At 43.2% G+C, this 21,066-nt stretch overlaps 1 protein-coding gene across 4 annotated transcripts; it reads left to right on the top strand.

The window, feature by feature from the left end:
* Positions 1–4: 4 nt before the first annotated feature.
* On the top strand, positions 5–13,875 carry LOC108412017 (zinc finger protein 239-like). Of its 4 annotated transcripts, none has more exons than XM_017683863.2 (3): positions 5–65; positions 3,872–5,054; positions 12,761–13,875. In XM_017683863.2, exons 2-3 carry the CDS (start codon positions 3,952–3,954, stop codon positions 13,521–13,523), a joined length of 1,866 nt encoding a protein of 621 aa, XP_017539352.2. In that variant the 5' UTR covers positions 5–65; positions 3,872–3,951; the 3' UTR covers positions 13,524–13,875. The 4 variants fall into 4 exon arrangements, with proteins under 4 accessions (XP_017539352.2, XP_037398552.1, XP_037398551.1 ...); XM_037542655.1 differs by lacking the exons at positions 5–65; positions 3,872–5,054 and adding exons at positions 8,338–8,649; positions 10,468–10,619 and having other exon boundaries at positions 12,561–13,875; XM_037542654.1 differs by lacking the exons at positions 5–65; positions 3,872–5,054 and adding exons at positions 8,338–8,649; positions 10,468–10,623 and having other exon boundaries at positions 12,561–13,875.
* Positions 13,876–21,066: the final 7,191 nt, after the last annotated feature.

Raw genomic sequence — 21,066 nt, 5'->3', positions numbered from 1 at the left:
AGTTCTAAGACTGTGCTTCTCCAAAACCAAGAGAGCAGAGAGAAGAAACGAGAGCGGCTGTTCAGGTAAAGCCTTGTTTACCACTTTTCCCACTGGGTTTGTTCTGGGTTTAATCCGTCTTTGTGCTTCACTCCTCCAAACGTTTGAGGAGAAGGTTCAGTTCATGGAAAGTACGATTTAAAATGTGTGAAATATCTGAAGTGTGTGAGCTGTCCGAGAGGCCATTGTTAGTTCTAAGCTCCGAGGTTCTGGGTGTGAACAGAGATCAGCATGGTTTTCTAGCGGGCTCTGGAGCAAACCTGAACTTAGTGTTAACTAGTTAAGTTACATGTAAGAATACATGTGTAAACGTATATACACATACACACATACAGTAGCAATAAGAGCAATTAATGACAGTATAGTGTATATACAGTAAAGTATTTTCTGTTTCTTTTCCATTCATTTTATGGATATTATGATTATGTAACTTTATGAAAGGAAAAATAGAGCCTAACAAACTTCCGATCCTATGTTGATAGACAGTGGATGGGCTAAGTAGTCCCACTGTGGTTATATCAGTTAATCAGCACTCCAGATCTATATCTATAGCGTAAAATCATTACAGTCATATTTATTTATTTATTTTTCACTCCCTGATTGCTGAGGAAGCCACGGTGCCCTGTTGTTGCATAACATTGTCATGTTGCCCAGCCCTGGCCGAAAGCCGTTTGAACTTGATCTCATTCTTTTTTGAAACAGCATGTGAATCATTGTTGAGCTGAAATTGGGATAGCAATTGAGATACTTAAATGTCAGAAAACATGCTGTCCACAGCTACAGGAGGAACCGCATTAGATAATATTTGTCTCGTAACCATGTGATTTTCATTGAATTCATTATAATTTCAGTTTAATTAATCGATAACATCATTTTATATGAAGTTGTTCAAATCATCAAAACCCCTGAGAAATGGGGAAGAAACACTTCAATCATTGAATCAAGTCATCAGATTCTTTTTTTCCCAGGAAATTGCAGCTTCAGCATGTAATGAATTTATGTTTGTTCACCTAATTATGTATTTGAACGTCCATCTGGTGTTTAGGATTATCCATAATATGGCACCCCATAACTGAATTAAGATTAAGTGACCCTTATTAGTTTCCCACAACGGGGAAATTTCGCCTCCGCATTTAACCCATCCGTGAAGTGAAACACCACACTAGTGAGTACACATACACTAGGGTAGGGTGGTTGGTTAGTGTAGTGGTTAACACCTCTGCCTTCTACACTGTAGACTGGGGTTCAACAGTGGTTATACCACTATACCAACACTATACCGATAAGGGTCCTTGGGCAAGACTCCTAACACCACCCTGGCCTACCTGTGTAAAATGATCAAATTGTAAGTCGCTCTGGATAAGAGCCCCAGCAAAATGCCATGAATGAATGGAGGGGGCAGTGAGCACACTTGCCCGGAGCAGTGGGCAGCCCAATCCGCAGCACCCGGGGAGCTGTTGGGGGTTAGGTGTCTTGCTCAAGGACACCTCAGTCAGTGCTGTCGGCTCTGGGGATTAAACCGGTGACCTTCCGGTCACGAGACTGGTTCCCTAACCTCCAGCCCATCACTGCCCAGAGAAGCTCTGAGAATCAGTTATACTCCTATACAGGCTACCGTACAGTATGTCTGTTCATTCACAGCTATTAAACAGTGGTGTGCACAGCCTACTGTTCTGAAAACTGGACCTTAAGACTTTTTCTTGTTGACCATAAAAATGATGTTTGCGTTAACGTAATCAGACTGTTAGTTCTGTTTTTATTAGGATGGTGAATATAGTATATACAGTTTCTACTCTTTTTATTGTTTTCTCTCACCTGATCCAACTCGTCAGTTCATTATCATCACAATAAAGAGTTAAAGTGGGTGTGTTAAGAGAGGGAAAGCAAAAAAAATCCTGCGAGACAGCAGGCCTCCAGGACCATGGTTAAGAAATACTGGTATAGATGATGCTTGATGAGGGCCTAGTAAGCATTTTGTTTGGTTGGCTGGCTGGCAACCAACCGAACTGGCACAATTAGCAGTCAAATTGCTTTCAATGCTTCATAACAGCAGTACATGGCATCAGTATTCAACATAAATATGATGGCTCTGAAACAGATATTGAAATGCATATTGAAATGGATATTGTTTTTTTTTCATAAATTCTGACACCAGAACAAAGGGTGGTAGCATTAGTGAAGTTTCTCTAGGCATGTTTGATGCATACTGTCTCTGCATGACATAAACCCTGTGTCAGAGTGACCGCTACAGCTTGCCGTGAACTGGAGTCCAGATGTTGCAAAATGTAGTGCAGAGCCAAACTAATACAACCACCTGGTAGCTCTCCAACTGGTGATGCCAAATAGAAGATCCTGGAGGGTGCCAGTTAAGGTTCTAAGGTACTCTAAGGTGTGTCTCTTAAAGGACATGACTAGAGTATATTGTACTATACTGAAACTAAAGGCAACTGGTCTGTAGTCATTCAGGAAATCTTCTGCTTTTTAGGATCCAGTATAACATCAGGTTTTAAATTAGCAAAAACTGATTTGAAGAAACCATTAGAGACCATTGGAAATGAAGCATACATGTTGAGTGTTGCAGTTGAAATAGCATCAGGGCTGGCCACTTTCCTTATCTTCTATATCCGCAGTATACAGCTGACTTCATGTTTGCTGATGGTGATAGAAGAGGATGGTAGGAAAGGGTTACGTAGGTGCTATGCATGGGAGAACGGGCAGAGATGAGAGTCAATGTGTGTAGACTGGATGCAGACTTACTTCAGTTAAGCTGCAAGTTGGATATGTACAATTCCTTTGTGTTCAAAATCCTAACGAAAGAGTTGCTCATTAGGTTTGGGAGTAGGTCTTCTGCAGCACTTACAGCTTGTGGTTTGAGGTTAGTGATGGTCACGGCTCTCTCGGAGGATTTGTCATCAGAGGAGAATTGCTGTTCTAGCTTATCTCCATATTTGCATTTGGCAGCCTTGATTGTCTTGTTGAGTGTATACCTTTTGGTTTTGAATAAACAACAATCGCCACTCCTGTAGGCATCTTCCTTTCACCAACATTTCAACAACATTTCTTGAACACACTACAGTATTTTTCTGAGATGCAAGCCTCTTTGCAGAAGGTTATATCACCGAGAACTGCATTTTGCCTATGGACCATGTAAATACAATACATGTGCCCCCTCAAAGCACAGCTGCTGTAATTGCCAGACAATCAAGCCATTTGTTAGGAAGCACCCTAGTTTACAAAGGAGAGATATTCACCTACCTTTATTAGGCCAATATAAAAACAGGTATGTGTCTGTGCATTCTCGGGTTGGGCATACCTCCAGGACTTTCAAGTGTAGTGTCAAATGTGCACAACCTAAACTAATACCTAACTCAAATATTAACACTTACTCTCTGTATCTCAGTGACGCAACCTCATATGGTGCTGGAAGATGTTCTTATCTGAGTTGTGTGTTAAACCACCTGAGGTATATGTTCCGTTTTGAAAACACTGGTTGGCCATTAACTCTGAACAAAAGTTTGTCATTAAATGCAGCTGTGAAATAAACCAATGTCAATTTGTGGGGAGCCAAACATCTTGTTGAACTCCAGATGAACCCAACAAAAAATATGAGTACAAAGCATCATTCTGTCTTTTCCTATCTAAAATAAACACTCAGCACTTCTAAAGGTATCCTCAAATAAGCATCCGTTTTTGACAGTAACACTGTTACCATGCCAACATTTGCATGGCTACATGCTGTCATCAGTCGCGTATCACTACTAGAGTCCAGAACAACTTTTGTGTTTGTGTGTGTTTGATAATGAATTCATTTCTTTTTTTTTTTCTCCTTCAGAAAGGAATGACCATTTGCAGACCTGCTCATTGTGTCCACTTTCTTACGGAGTTTTACGTCGTCAAGGGGACCACGTCACAATGCTGAAATTAGGAGAGATCAAACGTGAGGATGTGGTGTCTGCAAGCTGCAGTACCTCTGCCAACACATCTCACAGGTCAACACAGAAAAATACAGGACAGGAGGAATCTGACGAATGCTCAGATTGTGGAAAGCATGAAATCCAAGGACACCAACAGTTTCACACAGGAACAAAACCATATCACTGCTCAGAGTGTGGGAAGAGGTTTACTAGACAGAGCAACCTCCAAACTCACCAGCGCATTCACACAGGAGAGAAACCCTATCAGTGCTCAGACTGTGGAAGGAGCTTTAACCAACACAATTCTCTCCAGCAACACCAGCGCATTCACACTGGGGAAAAACCCTATCGCTGTTCAGAGTGTGGGAAGAGTTTTAATCAATTGGGTAATCTCCAGATACACCAGCGCATCCATACAGGAGAGAAACCGTATCAGTGCTCAGACTGTGGGAAGAGTTTTACTGTACAGAGTTCTCTCCAACGTCACCAGCGCATTCACACGGGAGAGAAACCGTATTACTGCTCAGACTGTGGACAGAGTTTTAGAGAGAGTGGTACCCTCAAAGCACACCAGCGCATTCACACAGGAGAAAAACCATATGACTGCTTAGACTGTGGGAAGAGTTTTACTAGACAGAGTGACCTCCAGGTTCACCAGCGCATTCACACAGGAGAAAAACCGTATTACTGCTCGGACTGTGGGAAGAGCTTTAGAGAGAGCGGTGCCCTCAAAACACACCAGCGCATTCACACGGGAGAAAAACCGTATCACTGCTCACAGTGCGGACAGAGCTTTGCTATACAGAATCATCTCCAAATTCACCAGCGCGTCCACACAGGAGAGAAACCGTATCACTGCTCGGACTGTGGCAAGAGCTTTGCTGTACAGAGTAATCTCCAGCGGCACCAGCGCATCCACACTGGAGAGAAACCCTATCACTGCTCAGAATGTGGGAAGAGTTTTAGGGAAAGTGGTACCCTCAAAACACACCAGCGCATTCACAAGGGAGAGAAACCGTATTACTGCCCAGACTGTGAAATGAGTTTTACTGACCGATGTGCTCTTTTAATGCACCAGTGCGTTCACACAGGACAAGGACAGTATTGTTGTTCAGAGTGTGGGAGAAGCTTCACGCATTCAAATTTAAAGACACACACGTGCCTCAAGAGTGAGGTAAAAACATAAACATAAAAAACATACTGATAATGATTAGGGATGGGGCTATTTATTTTTAAAATTTAACTATATATGAATATTTCAAGATACATCAAAAAACCTCCTTAAAGGTCTGTTTATAAATGTTGTAAAGTTTGTCATTTATTCCAAAGGAATCTCAACAATGACTAGCATACAGTCTAGTGCATACAAATGTGCATTCCAAATAAAGAACTTGTTTATTGTTATTGATTATTGTTAATGGTTGTCTAGAATGTCCCCTGACTTGAAGAGATCTATGAGCTGTTTGCAGCTTTGCAAGAAGACATTCTCAGTAAACGTTTAAGCTTCCTTCCAAGCATGCACTGTCTGAATCATCTGGTGGTGTCAAGGAGAGGGGAGAAGAAGAGAAATATTGACAAGTTATTGGGTGTGAGTGCTAGAAACCTCTCCCCAGTACCATCTGCATGTCTGTTCTACACAACACAGTTGTTATCTGACCTGAAGATTACATCCTGAAGATCTTAAACACAGACTTTGGTACTTTTAAATAATCTGTTGATATTTGTTCACGTTTAGGTTGTGTTGCATTCCAGTGGAGTGTCAGTGTATAAGAGGGTATATTATGATGTCCAATGGGTCCCAACCGTAATGTACAAAAGTATTGAGATACCTCTTCTTTTCCCCTTTTCTTGGAAGCCTTCTTCAAGATTTTGGAGAGTATCTCCAGAGAGAATTTTTTGTCCAGCCAGAAGAGCATTTGTGAGGTCAGACACTGGCGTTGGACGAGAGGGTCTGGCTCACATTCTCCATTCTGATTCATCCCAAAGGTGTTGGATGGGGTTGAGGTCAGGACTCAAATTCTTCCACACCAAACTCACCCAGCCAGGCCTTTATGGACCTTGCTTTGTGCCCTGGGGCTCAGTCATGCTGGAATAGAAAAGGATCTTCCCCAAAACTTCCAGAGTTGGAAACGTACAGTTGTCCAAAATGTCTTGGTCTGCTGAAGCATTAAGATTTCAAACAACAACCCCATAGCATTATCCCTCCTCCATCAAACTTTACAGTGTGATTCAGTGGAAGGTGAGCAGAAGTCTGTTGCTTTATGATAAGCAAAAAAGCAATTACAATAAAGTTGGCTTTGCAGACAAAATAAATGCTGCATATATCCTCTATGTTGATTCTATTAGTGGCATATAAGCTTGACAGTAGTCACAGAATGACAGGAATAAAGCATGTTCAAAACTTACGTCCCTCTACAGAAGAAAGTTGGCTTTATAGGAAAAATTCAGCACTATTTTGTCAGGAAATGTGATAAATAATATGCCAATCCAATTTGGTCTTACTGTTCTAAAATTGTTATACAATCCCTGGGGTCACTTTTAAAAGACCTGGGTTCCTAGAGAAATGTAAAGATTCAAGAAACATCCAAATTCTTGTATTTGTGGTTTGAGATGTAAGAAATGTGGCTGGACTACAAGTAGATCGATGTTTACTGGCACCATAAATTTACCTTGGTTGGTGTAGTGTAGTGGGTACACTCTTGATGCTGGGGTTCAGTCCCCCAACTGACCAAGTACCCTACACTGTAGTTCTTGTAGAGTCTGTGGACAAGACACCTCACACTACTTTCACCTAGCTGTGTAAATGTAAATCCTTAAGTTGTCTGCAAAATGCTGTAAATGCACTTTGTGAAGATGGCTTTAAGGAAAAAAACATAATTCTTGCTACATTTATACCTGACCCTAAGGAGCAATCATTTAGAATAATTATTTAGAAGAATAAGGTCTGAAACGGTCACTGGGGCAGTATCCCTCTTGTGTCTGGGGTGGGACCCTCAAGGCTCCATCTCAGTACCTTTAGTCAGGGAACATAACTGAACCATAATCCACTGAAATGATCTGTTCTAAGCTGGACTGACTACACACACCCCGCCTCGCCTCCAGGCTTTTGTTCTACTGTTCGGTAGAGTTTTGAAAAGTATTGCATTCAAGCATGTTTTTGCAAAGCGTGTTGTTTCTTTGCTCCATCGTCATCCAGCAGCCACAGAAATGTTCTGTGAATTCATTTGAAATTGTTAACCTGACCTTCATTCAAAAGATCCTAATTCTAAATTGCATGTTATAACCGCACGGGTTTAAATATCTGTGGGGGCTAAACTTCCACCTGGAATGTAGCTATGATTTCAAAATCACAAGTGAAGCTCTCAACAGCTCCTATTATTTTGGTGCATGTCGTATACACACAATGTCTCTCCACATAAGTTCAACATCTAGATCAACCAGAAGAAACACTAAAGTGTTTTAATGGGTGGACTGACGAAAACCTTTTACCTGTTAATCGACTGAGTGCATTTCTCCTTAAGACTACTATCTGTTTTGATGCTGTATCAAATCGTGCTTTAACATTATTATTTCTTTAAACATTCTGAGAAATGATTTATATAGTTGTGGTGTTTTGGAATTGGAATGATCTCTTTACGAATAAAAAATTCAGAAAACAGTTTGCTACCTAGAAAGTTCCTCAGTACAAGCAAGATATAGGATGCTTCGTTAAGGATTTTGCATAAAGCAACAAGTAACCTGTAGCAACAGTTGAACACATATTAGTATCACATGTTTGTTGTGTAGCAAACTTAAGATGGTTCGGGGTTCTTATGGATTTTGGACTGACTTCAGGTTTAATAAGAACCTGTTCTGCCGTTGCCGTGAAATGTCTCTTTGGAACGTGTGAACGTTAGAAGGTAAGGAGCTAAGGTACAACTTCTATTACAGACTTCTTTTCTTAATATGATCAGAATTCCTGGGGGGCTGGAGCCTATCCCAGCAGTTATCAGAATTCCCTTTTAAGCCAATTTGCCAATCCAAGGCCAAACGGTTGTCATATTGATGTCATCTGAAATCTTACTGCTGAACACTGTAAAAAATATTTCAGCCAAAAAAAGCTTGTCAGGAATCATTGAAACAGAAACAGACATGTCTCTGAAAACAGTAGAGTGTCCGAGTGTCCTACTGTGCTGAGCTGGTAGAAAACTTTTCTGGACTGTCTTGTTTCTCAGCAGTAGATCCTACAAGGCTGGTTGCTTTAAACACAATTGCCATGAAGGGTCTCTTCACTGCCCATTCAACTGACAGCTGATATGTACTTCTAGCCAATGGTAGCGCAGGAGGCGGGGTTTGTCAGTGCATGGACAGTGACTGAATCTCTAAAGGCTCCCTACTCCCTTTATAGTGCACAACATAAGGCAGGGAACGACGGTCTCTGTGGTCGGATCGGGCCCTGACGGCTATGTAAGTAGTGCAGCCTATGGCTGGATAACAAATCGGTCTTGGGACAAATGATAAAGTATTTGGTTGTCAGTATTTTACAGCGCACTACATAGGGAGTAGGGAGCCAATTGGGATTCAGCCTCTGGGTCTCCAAAGCCAAAACAACGGAGAGGAAGACGAAGAATCCACTCTCAGGCTGGCCAGCCGAGAGGAAGAAGAGTCCACCGCGCCACAATGTTACTAGAGGCAAACAGAAGCGGCTCTGTTGAAGGTAAAGAGCTGTTCCCCCTGCGCTTTAACCCACTCTTACAGAAACGGGCAGAGACACGGTCACACGTGAAAAGGGGCAGCGTTACTGAAGCGTGAGCTCGCGCAGAAGCAGCTTCTGTGGAGGCCAGGGTTGGCTCTTAGCGTTGCTCTCAGGGCGAGCTTGTTTGTGTTTTTGTATGAGTGGAAGGGCGTAGAAGCCAGTCACGTGTTATTCCGTTCCTAATTCTTTTTTTGCCTTTAATTTTACTCTATTCTGCCTTTCTTCTGCTCATTTACATTTACGGCCTTTGGCTGACGCTCTTGTCCAGAGTGACTTACAATTTGATCATTTTACACAGGGAGGCCAAGGTGGTGTTGGGAGTCTTGCCCAAGGACTCTTATTGGTGTAGTGTAGGGTGTTTGTAGACTGGGGCTCAATCCTTGCCTGGGCAGTGTAGAAGGCAGAGGTGTTACCCACTACACTATCCCAACAACCTAGCCCCTCTCCAGGCCCCAGGCCCCAGGCCCCAGGCCCCTCGTCCCTCCTCACAGATGCCTAGTGAAACTGACTTCTACATTCCTGGCAATACTGCACCCAGTAAAAATGAAATACTGTGTCGGTGGGTCAGCCAGAGAACTAGCTTGGCTTGCGAGACATTAGTACCTGGCCATGTGAGACTTTGAAAAACCCCAAGATGGACAAATGAGACATTTTTACCCTTTGCTCAATCATACCATCTGAATTCAGAACTTTCAGCCAGCTGTGTTTACACACAGAGGAATCCGCATTTATCCCATCCGTGTGGGTGTTTCACTGCATGCATGCACACTAGCGGGCAGTGAGCACACTTGTCCTGTCCACAGCGCCCGGAGAGCAGTTGGGGGTTAGGTGTAGAGCTGGGCGATATGGCTGAAAATGTTCTCATCCATGCTAGAACAAAGTGCTAGAAAAAAAACTTTAAACCATGACAAACTGAAGAGGACTCGGTCCAAAATTGTTCACTGAGATATTATGATGTGATGTTTGGAGAGCGTGCAAAGATGTCGAAATTTGAGTTTAGATGATCAAAACAAAAATACATGCAGAATGCGTTAACATCACAGATTTTTGGTGTTCTTTAACTGTCTTGATGTTCCAGATTACAAAATATCAGTCTATCAGGATGTCAGTCTACATGTGTGAGTACAGATGTGCTGGATTGAAGGTGCCGAGGATCTGAATAAGTCTGATGGTGTGGATGAGGTTTGGATTGTCCGTGGAGATCATCATGACTCAGAGGTCCAGTGACAGACCTACAGACCGATACAACAGCACTACTGGCTGTTCAGCAGCCTGATGGCCCGGGGGAAGAAACAGTCTCAGAACCGGCCAGTTCTGGACTTTATGCTTCTGTACCTCCCCCTGCCTAGCATCTGTGAGAACACACAGTGGCTTGGGTGAGTGGAGTCCTTTAGAAGGTCTTCCTCAGGCAGCGGCTGATTTATAAATCGAGGAGGTTTGGGAGCTGGACCCTGGTGATGTGCTGGGCTGTCCGTTATTGTGCTTAACCCCTTCCACAGGCTTCTCGTGTTGAACTGTGATTCCACTTTAGCCCGTACTCATGTTTGGCTGCCCTCATGGTCTCACAGAGAGCATACCTGGCTTTTTATACTCATCCGTGTTTCCTGATTTAAAAGCAGTGGTATGTGCATTCAGAGCTGCACCAACGTCACGGTTAAGCCATGGACAAGACGTCCTTTGAGCTGTCTTCATAGAATTCCTGTGTGAAATGTAGAGAGGATTTTCAACTATGCAAAACTTATCATCCAGGATTGCTGGGAATAATGTCCATTTCTCTAGGTGGAGATCTAGGAAAAGAGTACCTGAGCTTTGACGGAGGAGAACCTGCCTCTTCTTCTTCGTTGAAGGAAACTTTTTGATTTGAGCATTTCTGGCAGTATTAATCAACATGGTACCTACACGTGACAAGTACAGTTACATCGTTGCATATAGTGAGTGAGTAAAAATGTCTAATTTGTAATCTTGAATTTTACAAATAACCACATGACCATCCACTGGTGTCTCCTAAGACAAGCACAGAAGCAGTTCACAGTCTAGTGCTAGCAGAGACTTTTTTGGCAAAAGTTATCAGAACTGATATTACTTTACCAAAAATTGAGCTGAGTGCTTCATTTTGCATTGAAATTGGTTTCATCTTCATTTGTTTTTGATTTCTTTAATCAACACCTTTCAAAAGCTAGGATAAAGGGTTGTGTGTGAATTATAAAATAAGTGTAAAATATAATTAGCTATTATTTTGTTTAATTAGATTTCTGTGGTCTGTTGAAACCACTATGAAAGCTTAACTGCCATCTACAAATTGCATTTTCATGTTAATAACTTAAATTAAGACACTTTTTAATCCCACAAATGGGGAAATTTCACCTCTGCATTTAACCCATCCATGAAGTGAAACACCACATACACACACTAGTGAGCAGTGAGCACACTTGCCCGGAGCGGTGAGCAGCCCTATCCACAACACCCGGGGAGCAGTTGTGGGTTAGGTGTCTTGCTCAAGGACACCTCAGTCATGTGCTGTCGGCCCTGGGGATCGAACCGGCAACCTTCTGGTTACAGGGCCAGTTCCCTAACCTCCAGCCCACGACTGCCCCATCGTCTTCTAGGAATGATGCCGTTGGATTTTGCTACACGGGATTGGTTTCAGTACTTGTCACTTTTTTTCATGCTCATTACTTCTTATGTTTGCAAATGCTAGCTCTGAACTCAGATCTCAAGCCTAGGGAATAACCAGCAATACTAACAAATCACACAGCTAGAACTTTCACTTTAGGATACGTTTATAGTCACTAGTAAACAAAACCTGCAAACCAAAAAAGCCGCAAGTCCCCCTTCAAAGCAGTCATTGTAATACCTGAACAAGTACTGTTTGCCTGTCAAGTGTCTTGCTACTACAGAGGATTGGTTAAATTAAAAGGGAAACTGGCTTTTGTCCATCCAAAAGCTGGGCACTACAGTTTTCTCCATGAGCGGTCTCGTCACGTTAGAAGTCAGCAACATGCAACCCTCCAGGCCTTTCTTCTCCTGATGAAACTCCTCTTCACAAGAGGACCAAGGTGATGTCACACCAGAAGAAGTCAGCTTGTGTGATACTACCGTGTAACCAAGTGTAATATCAAACTGATGTGCAACTTGGTTTAAACCAAATACCTACTGTTGGTCTTGCAACAGGTGTACCCACTGAGTGTGTGTTCTTTGATGAAATCCTTATCACAGAAGGTCTTGTGCCTTTAGAAGATTAGTAAGCAACCCAGCACTTTGTTGGGCAGTATCAAAAGGGAAGGAAGGATTGGTTGGCCTCTTGGCCATTTGCCCATAGAAAGTTCAGATAGGCCATACCAGTTCATGAGGGATGTGGGACAATAATTGGTCCGTACTATTTGTCCTCTTTTCTCCTGCAGCGTTGAACAGTTCTGTGCACGGAGGGTAACCGTTTCACTGTGTTCGGAGCTGCACTGTTTGGTGTTTTATAGCTGCATTGCAGCCCTCTGAATCATAATCGAATCGTGAGGTGCCTTGAGATTCCCACCCCTACCTTACATGGATGCCAAGCAAGCAGTACACGATTTTAAATCCGTCATTCAATAAATGCCAAAAAACTTCAATCTAACACCAACTTTTTAATGTTAAACAGCACCAATAACCAGGAGAAAGTAGCTGGAGTAGATTCTGAATAACAAAAATAAATGTGTAAATGTTGCCCAGAAACTGAACAGATAATTGGGTATAATTTTTATAATGTTCTAATGTAGAAGTTCTGTCTGGTAAACCCCACAGCCTTACATGGCTTTTTTCCGTTTGACTACTTTAGATTTCTGACCAGGTCATTTATTTTACTAAATTTGACACTGACATTTTCCTCTTTTCTCCAGAAAAGAATGGCCTCCTGTGACTTCCACAACCGCATCAAGAAACCAACAAGCCACCGTTAGAAAGGCATCACAATGCTGAAGCCAGAAGAGATTAAATGTGAGGATGTGGTGTCCGAAATCTCCAGTACTCAAACATCATCTGCTACGCTTTGCACTGACCCATCGCCGAGACGAACAGCAAAAAATGCAGGCAAAGGAAGAATTCACCAGTGCTCAGAGTGTGGACAGAGTTTTACTAGACAGAGTCATCTCCAAATTCACCAGCGCATTCACACCGGAGAGAGGCCGTATCCCTGCTCGGAGTGTGGACAGAGCTTTATTAGACAGAGCAATCTCCAAATACATCAGCGCAGTCACACGGGAGAGAAGCCGTATTACTGCTCCGAGTGTGGACAGAGCTTTTCTGTGCAGAGTTCTCTCTATCGACACCAGCGCGTTCACACGGGAGAGAAACCGTATCAGTGCTCGGAGTGCGGACAGAGCTTTACTAGACAGGGTTATCTCCAAACCCACCAGCGCATCCACACGGGAGAGAAACCGTTTCACTGCTCAGAGTGTGGGAAGAGCTTCAGAGAGAGTATTGCCCTGAGAAAACACCAGCGCATTCACACGGGGGAAAAACCATATAACTGCTTAAGGTGTGGGAAGAGTTTTACTAGACAGAGTGACCTCCAGGTTCACCAGCGCATTCACACGGGAGAGAAACCGTATTACTGCTCGGACTGTGGGAAGAGCTTCAGAGAGAGCGGTGCCTTCAGTGCACACAAGCGCATTCATACGGGAGAGAAACCGTATTACTGCTCAGAGTGTGGGAAGAACTTCAGGGAGAGTCGTGCGCTCCGAATACACCAGCGCATTCACACGGGGGAGAAACCGTATAAATGCGTGGAGTGTGACATGAGTTTCAATAGACTCAATCATCTTAACAAACACCTGCACATTCATGCAGGAGAACAGCCATAACACTGTACGGTGGGAGCTTTAGGCATTTGAATTTATAGATGCACAAAGGCTTCCAGAACGTAAAATAGTCTTCCAGTGATGGGAGATGTCCTGGATCTCCGGAATATACACTCAAGAGCATGTAAATACTAAACTTCACAAAAAAAACTATATGATGGTGAAAACCTCATATATAACCCACATATACCCTGTACTGTTTATCAGTAGTAATCATCATAATATCTAACTGAAAATTAGGAAGATGTAACTAGAAATTAAGAAAAATGCTCATTTTAAATAACATTTGGTTGAGACTTTATTGATGCCATAGGCGAGATAAGGTAATAAAACATTTTTTGGCTGAATGGAAAAAGTGTGTTTTCCTCTTGTTAATAACGATCCACTTTTTAGGGAGTGAACCAGTGTCCCTTACGGTGATTTTTAAAATATCTTCTGCAGTATCGTCATCCACGCTCTAAACATACACAGGCTCTTCGTGGGGCAAGAGATGCTGCTGTTGGTTAAACCTGAACTCTGAGTGAAGTGCAGGTTCTGAACAGGGTCTACATGCACAACAAAACATTGATAGCTCCTCAGTCATGTGACCGAGCAGGACGACTTGAAGTGGACAAAAAGCTGGGCTTATTGAGTGAGCTCGCTTCATGGAATAACCCCTGGAAGATCACATCCTGAAAAATCTTACACACACACACTTTGGCACACACTTTAGGAGGGTATGTCGTGACCCCCACCATAATGTGTGTGACCGTGCAACTGGGAATGGGCCGTAACATGGACATTTTCACTGTACACAATCATTATACTTTGATGCACTTGTAATCTGGGTACAGTGGTTTGTAGTCAACATGCTCACTCACTAGGTTTGATTATCCACTATCTCCTTCTTCAAGGAGGAGTGACCACAAAACCAATGATTCAGAAATGAACATCACCATAGACAGGGGTAACTTTAGCAATACGCTCTGACCTTAAAGATTTCAGATGCATGCATACTATCTAAATGATCATCAGTGGCCTATACGCCGCTTAACTGCATTTCCTACCAAGCTCGAGTGAGAGGGCAGCATATGCTTCTGCACCCAAGTAGACCCAGGCCTGCTCCTAGTATGTATTTATTTAAAACTTTGCATGTGGGACGATGAACCTGTTTATCTAGCCTTTTCATTGATTGTTGGAAAAGCATCTCCACAGCAGGGCATTTAAAGTCCAGATTACGAGGCAGTTTCAGCAGAGCTCACAGCGGCTTATTGCCGTGGCCATGTGATTGATTCCCATGCTTAATGTGACAGAATTTTAGAAGGACAGAACATTGGCACACAACTAATATTACGCATATGAAGCACAGTGTGTTGGTGTCAGTTGAAAGGTTTGAAGAGCATGTCCATTTTCATTGTATGGACCTTCACTTATTTGAGACGTTGCTAGTATAAAGCTACATGCATTAACTACTGCCACAATAAGTGCCATTTTTAAAGTCCTAAGATGAGTTTAAAATGGTCCTCAGGTTTCCAAATCATTCTAACATCGTCCATAATTGTTAATATTATGTTAAAAGATATTGCATTTGAGCATTCTGTGCCATTGATATTGGAGCATTTAATTATATATTTTAAGTGTTTTTTTAACCAAAGGAAATTAATTCTGTGATATTTGGTCAAACGTATTGATTTAAAATGGTAACTAGATAAACACATATAGACAAATTAAGAATGGAAATTTAGCATGTGCTGATTCCTGGCCCGCACTACATTAGTTATCGGTTATGATTTTAAAGAATCCTGTAGTGTGGCCGAGGATAAATTCCTGATGGTCTTGTTTGGCCACAGGCACCTTAACTGTAGGTGTTGTTATGGATTTGGGATGTCTTAATTTCATAAATAAAAAAGACTTGTACTGCTATTGCCATTAAGCATGAGTTTTCTCTTTGGAATCTCTGAATGATTTTAAGACATCATGCTCAGATAAAACTTCCACTTCCAACTTCCATTTCTTAATATCTGTTTTATTTCAAGCTAATTTGCCAATTGAGCGCCGAAGTCTGTAACCACATTAAAACCAGAAAGACTCGTTAAACCTAATGTTAAACCTAAATGATTTTTTTGTTTATTATTATTATTAATATTATAAAACAAATGTTAGATATTGTTTTTCACTGCTGTACATCAACTAATGCTGGCTGCTTTGGTAAGGTGAAGAGTTTCTTCATTGTCCAATCAACCAACATTTCATATTAATTGATTGGCCGAGAGAGGCAAGCTCAGAGACTATGTACAACAGTTGAAATGTAAAATTTCAGACATGGTCATGGTCAATGCTCTTTACTAGTAATGTAGAGCACAGCACATGGTGTTGCTAAGAAACAGCACTTTTTTGATTAATTGAGACAGTGAATGTCTGCCTTGACTGGATGGTCTCATATGCATGGCATTGTTTGACCCCACCTTGTCAATGTCTTGCAACAGACACTGCATTCGTGTCAGTTATGGGCTCGTGGTTAGGGAACCAGCCCTGTGACTGGGAGGTTGCCAGTTCGATCCACTCGGCTTACAGTCCATGACTGAAGTGCCCTTGAGCAAGACATCTAACCCCCAATTGCTCCTCCGGGCAAGTGTGCTCACTGCCCCCTAGTGTGCATGTATGGGGGTGTTTGCATGGATGGGTTAAATGCAGAGGTCTAATTTCACAGTGTGCAAACACAGAGACAACTGGTTCTGAATTCTATTCTTCTTCTATCCTCCTCTACCTGAAGTGCGGCATCTGGTACCCTCTTCATCTCCTTCAGGGTTTTTACTCTGAGGACACAGGTGGCCTTTACACACCATTCAGCAGTTGTGGGGCTGAGTCAGATAAGATGCTGATACACGCGCCAACGGTAAGAGAGAACGCTGAAGTTGCAAACCTACAAAGACAAAAGGTAGTCCATCTCTAAAGCCCTCGCCAAAGGCTGAGCTGTACAATGTGCCTCCATCACTGTTTCCTGCCATAACCACCAATGTCAACCACTATCACCAAAGGTCAAAGGTAGTCTGCATCTCATTGACAACAGGATTATGGAAAATGTCCCATTCTAGTGGTGGTGTAGTGAACAGACGGGTTGTAGTGCAGAGTTGGATGGATTGTTGATGACCCCATACTGTACTTTCCATTTAAGAAGCCAATACAATTGTTAAATTCCTCACTGCACTTAATAAAGACACATGAAAAAGGGATTTAATACTGTCAAAACAGAGAAACGGTTGCTCATGGTCTGCTTCACTGTGAGATGTACTCACCTCAAAGAGAAACTTTTGGCAGATTCACAGAAGTCACAGGGTCATAAGGATTTCTCCCTGAAGAGCTTACTTGCAGGCCAGGGTCACAGATGGACAGGGTGCACAAATAGGCTTTTCAGGTTCTCTGCTTGTTTGTATGGTTTTTGAGAAAGGGGTTGAACAGTGTAGTCATGCATTCAGTAGATGGCAGTATTGCACCGTGCAGTCGCCTGCCAACTGCCATTGACACAGAGGAAGAAGAATTCAGCAGTCCACATTGTTATAACAGAAAAAAGATGTTGATCTGTTGAAGGTAAAGAGCTGTTTCTAGCTTTCTTAAGCTGCTCACTTTGTGCTTTTGAGTGACTCTGGCAGAAAAGGGTGGAGAAATGTTTGCGTCTGTAATAAGGATGTAAGCCGTGTGAGCTGTGAGAGGACACACAGAAGCAGCCTTTGTCCAGACTGAGCTGAGGAGGCCTCTGTTAGCTGTTAGCCCTTAGCCCTTAGCCCTATGAGTTTGGGTGACATTTGTTTCCTGCATGTGTTGAAGAGAGTCAGACGGGGGTAGAAACTAGCCACGTTCATCGTTAAACATGTTATTTCGTTAACATTTCCTTCCTAATTCCTTTTTTTGGCTTTTATTCTGATGTGCTGGTCCAGCTCTTGGAGATGCTGCTTTACTGTTTACTCACACCTCTCACTCTGGAGATTTTAGTGGTGAAATGCTGCCGACACGCTGTTGCTAAGCAACGACTTTGGCAGCTGTAGGAGGCGCTCGAGCCATTTGAACGTTTTCACTTCTTACTTTGAGCACAAACAGAAAATGGATGCTTTTCCAGCACTTGCCTTCGGCTCATGCCTGCGAGCAAATCACAGCTGAGATGTTATTTCGCGATAACACTCCCTCTCATGCTCTCCTGCTTAAATACAGTGTATTTAGTGATTTAGCAACTAACCCAGACCACATCCCTGCTCAAGTGGCAACGAGGATTTTGCTCTACATTGCAACCAGTGTGTGTGCGCAATCTTCCAGAGTTCAGTCTTTAAACGTCTCCTTCCGTTGGGTAGATGGGGTTTCAGAAGGGAAGGAAGAATTGTTTGGCCAACTCTTAGCCCACAGACAGTTCAGACTGGCTGTAGCTCTTTAAGACTCTTCACCAATCTTGCTACCCTTCTTAACACCCACATTACCTGTTATCTCAGGTCAAGCAGATACAATTTTTAGCTCAAAAAGGTAAATGCCTCTGATTTGCCTCAAACAGGTATGACGTTCCCATAGGGCCAAGGGCGTCGCCAGGGTTCTGCTGAAAGTTTCCTGCAGTCCAGTTTCGTGCAACCCAAACTGCTGCTCTTCTGCCACATTTCTTGGTGCTCTTTGTGAATTCAGCTAATAATAACGGCATACGTAGATGTTGGAATTGCTAATTTTGTGCCTTTTAGAAGAGCAATCAATTTTCTTCTAGGGACTCTCAAACAATACTGCACAGACTGGTGGTAAGAAATAATAATAATACATATTTGTCTGGTAAACCCCGCCGCACGACCATTGAAATGTTTCGATATCTGAGCAGATTATGCATTTGCCATTGCTTTCCTACATTGCACAGCTCATTTAACATTTTCCTATTTTTTCCCAAAGGAGAAAATGGCCTTTACTTCCACAACCGCATCAAGAAACCACCAAGCCACCAAGAGGAATGCATCATAATGTTGAAGCCAGAAGAGAATAAAAGTGAGGATGTGGTGTCAGAAAACTCCAGTACTGAAACATCTTCCGATACACCCAGCTCCAACCCGTTACCCAGACGAACACAAAAAAATGCAGGCAAAAGAAGAATTCACCAGTGCTCAGAGTGTGGAAGGAGCTTTGATAGGCCAAGTCATCTCCAAATTCACCAGCGCATCCACACAGGAGAGCGGCCGTATCACTGCTCAGAGTGTGGACAGAGCTTTTCTAATCTAAGCAATCTGAAACAGCACCAGCTCATTCACACCGGAGAGAGACCGTTTCACTGCTCAGAGTGCGGACAGAGCTTCACTAGACAGAGCTATCTTCAAATACACCAGCGCATCCACACGGGAGAGAAACCGTTTCACTGCTCAGAGTGTGGGATGAGCTTTAGGGAGAGTCGTGCGCTCCGAACACACCAGCGCATTCACACGGGAGAGAAACCGTATCAGTGCTTGGAGTGTGACATGAGTTTCAATAGACTGAATCACCTTCAAAGACACCTGCGCATTCATGCAGGAGAAAAGCCGTAGCACAGTTCATACTGTGGGAGGAGCTTTAGGCATTTAAATTTAAAGACGCACAAATGCTTTAAGTGTACAACGTAATATAAAACTGAAACGTATCATTTTTTTAAAGCTGTAAAATCTTAAGTAGGATTTTCCTTATTTTTTATAACGTTATTATGCTCTAGGCATATCAATAATATACAGCATACACCACCTATTAAACCCCGATATATTTGAAGAAAAGACCTTGTTTCTCAACAAATTGTCTTGTACAGTACTACACAAAAAATAACCACTCTTCGTATAGTTCATTTCCAGTCGAAATGGCCATTAAGTAAAAATAATTTTTCAGTGGCAGGAAAATAAAACCCACACTTAAGGGAAAACTACACAAAAAAACTACGTCAACATCCGTTTTTTTGTCAATGTTTAGTGTATCCACTATTTACCATTATTACACCTTCCGTTTTTATCAGGAGAATTGCTTTTAGTTTTTCAAGCAAATCGGCTTTTAAGTTTCGTCTTCTGAGACGTAATCATTTTTTCCACACCTCCTAAATTCTGGTTGGATTTTCTGTTCCACAACCCAAGTAATCCCAAACATGTACAATGGTTTTGAGGACTGAAGCAAGAGTGGAGCTTGACTCTTTCATAAAAGATTTAAACGCTGTTTACTGTCTGATGGTGACAGTGTTGGTGATCTACCTGGGTTCATATTCACAAAGCTTCTCCAAGTCGGAGCACTGATCCTAATTAAGTACTTCTACTCGGCGAAGGTTTGCGACCACGGTCCCTGGTCTTTTGTTTTATCTACATTTCTAGGAATGCAATACAAGTGCAAGTCTTTCCTACTCCCCTACTTAATGACCATTTTGGCTTGATCCATCCATCCATCCATCATCTTCCGCTTCTCCGGGGTTCGGGTCGCGGGGGCAGCATCCTGAGCAATGAAGCCCAGACCTCCCTTTCCCCAGCCACTTCCACTAGCTCCCTGGGAGGGATTCCGAGGCGCTCCCAGGCCAGCTGGGCGATATATTCACGCCAGCGTGTCCTGGGTCTTCCCCGGGGTCTCCTCCCCGGTGGACTTGCCTGTGACACCTCCCAAGGGAGGCGTCCAGGAGGCATCCTAACAAGATGCCCGAACCACCTCAACTGGCTCCTCTCGACGTGAAGAAGCAGCGGCTCTACTCCGAGTCCCTCCCGGATGACCGAACTTCTCACCCTATCTCTAAGGGAGAGTCCAGCCACCCTGCGGAGGAAACTCATTTCAGCCGCTTGTATTCGCGATCTCGTTCTTTCGGTCATTACCCAAAGCTCATGACCATAGGTGAGGGTGGGAACATAGATCGACCAGTAAATCGAGAGCCTTGCCTTATGGCTCAGCTCTTTCTTTACCACAACAGACCGGTAAAGAGCCCGCATCACTGCTGACCCAGCACCAATCCGCCTGTCAATCTCCCGCTCCCTTGTACCATCACTCGTGAACAAGACCCCAAGATACTTAAACTCCTCCACTTGAGGCAAGAGCTCATCCCCGACCCAGAGAGGGCTCTCCACCCTTTCCCGCGTGAGAACCATGGCCTCGGATTTGGAGGTACTGATCCTCATCCCGGCCGCTTCACACTCGGCTGCAAACCGATCCAGTGAAAGCTGAAGTTCTCGGCCTGATGTCCCCAATAGGACCACATCATCTGCAAACAGCAGCGATGTGACCCTGAGGTCACCAAACCGGACACCCTCCATCCCCTGACTGCGCCTAGAAATTCTATCCATAAAAATTATGAATAGAATCGGTGACAAAGGGCAGCCCTGACGGAGTCCAACTCTCACTGGGAAAAAGTCTGACTTACTGCCGGCCATGCGAACCAAGCTCCTGCTTTGTTTGTACAGGGCCTGAATGGCTCGTAGCAAAGAGCCATGTACCCCGTACTCCCGAAGCACCTCCCACAGAATACCCCGGGGAACACAGTCGAATGCCTTCTCCAAATCCACACAGCACATGTGGACTGGTTGGGCAAACTCCCATGAACCCTCGAGAATCCTGGAGAGGGTAA

The sequence above is a fragment of the Pygocentrus nattereri genome, chromosome 11, assembly GCF_015220715.1.
Source record: "Pygocentrus nattereri isolate fPygNat1 chromosome 11, fPygNat1.pri, whole genome shotgun sequence".
Lineage (NCBI taxonomy): Eukaryota > Metazoa > Chordata > Actinopteri > Characiformes > Serrasalmidae > Pygocentrus > Pygocentrus nattereri.
This window is presented reverse-complemented; position numbering and strand designations above follow the sequence as displayed.

Bases quoted from the DNA above. Each gene is read 5' to 3' on its own strand.
- LOC108412017 (XM_017683863.2), top strand. From the start codon at position 3,952: ATGCTGAAATTAGGAGAGATCAAACGTGAGGATGTGGTGTCTGCAAGC. The intron at 5,055-12,760 runs GTATTGTTGTTC...AGGCAAAGGAAG, and splicing joins GTTCACACAGGACAAGGACA to AATTCACCAGTGCTCAGAGT.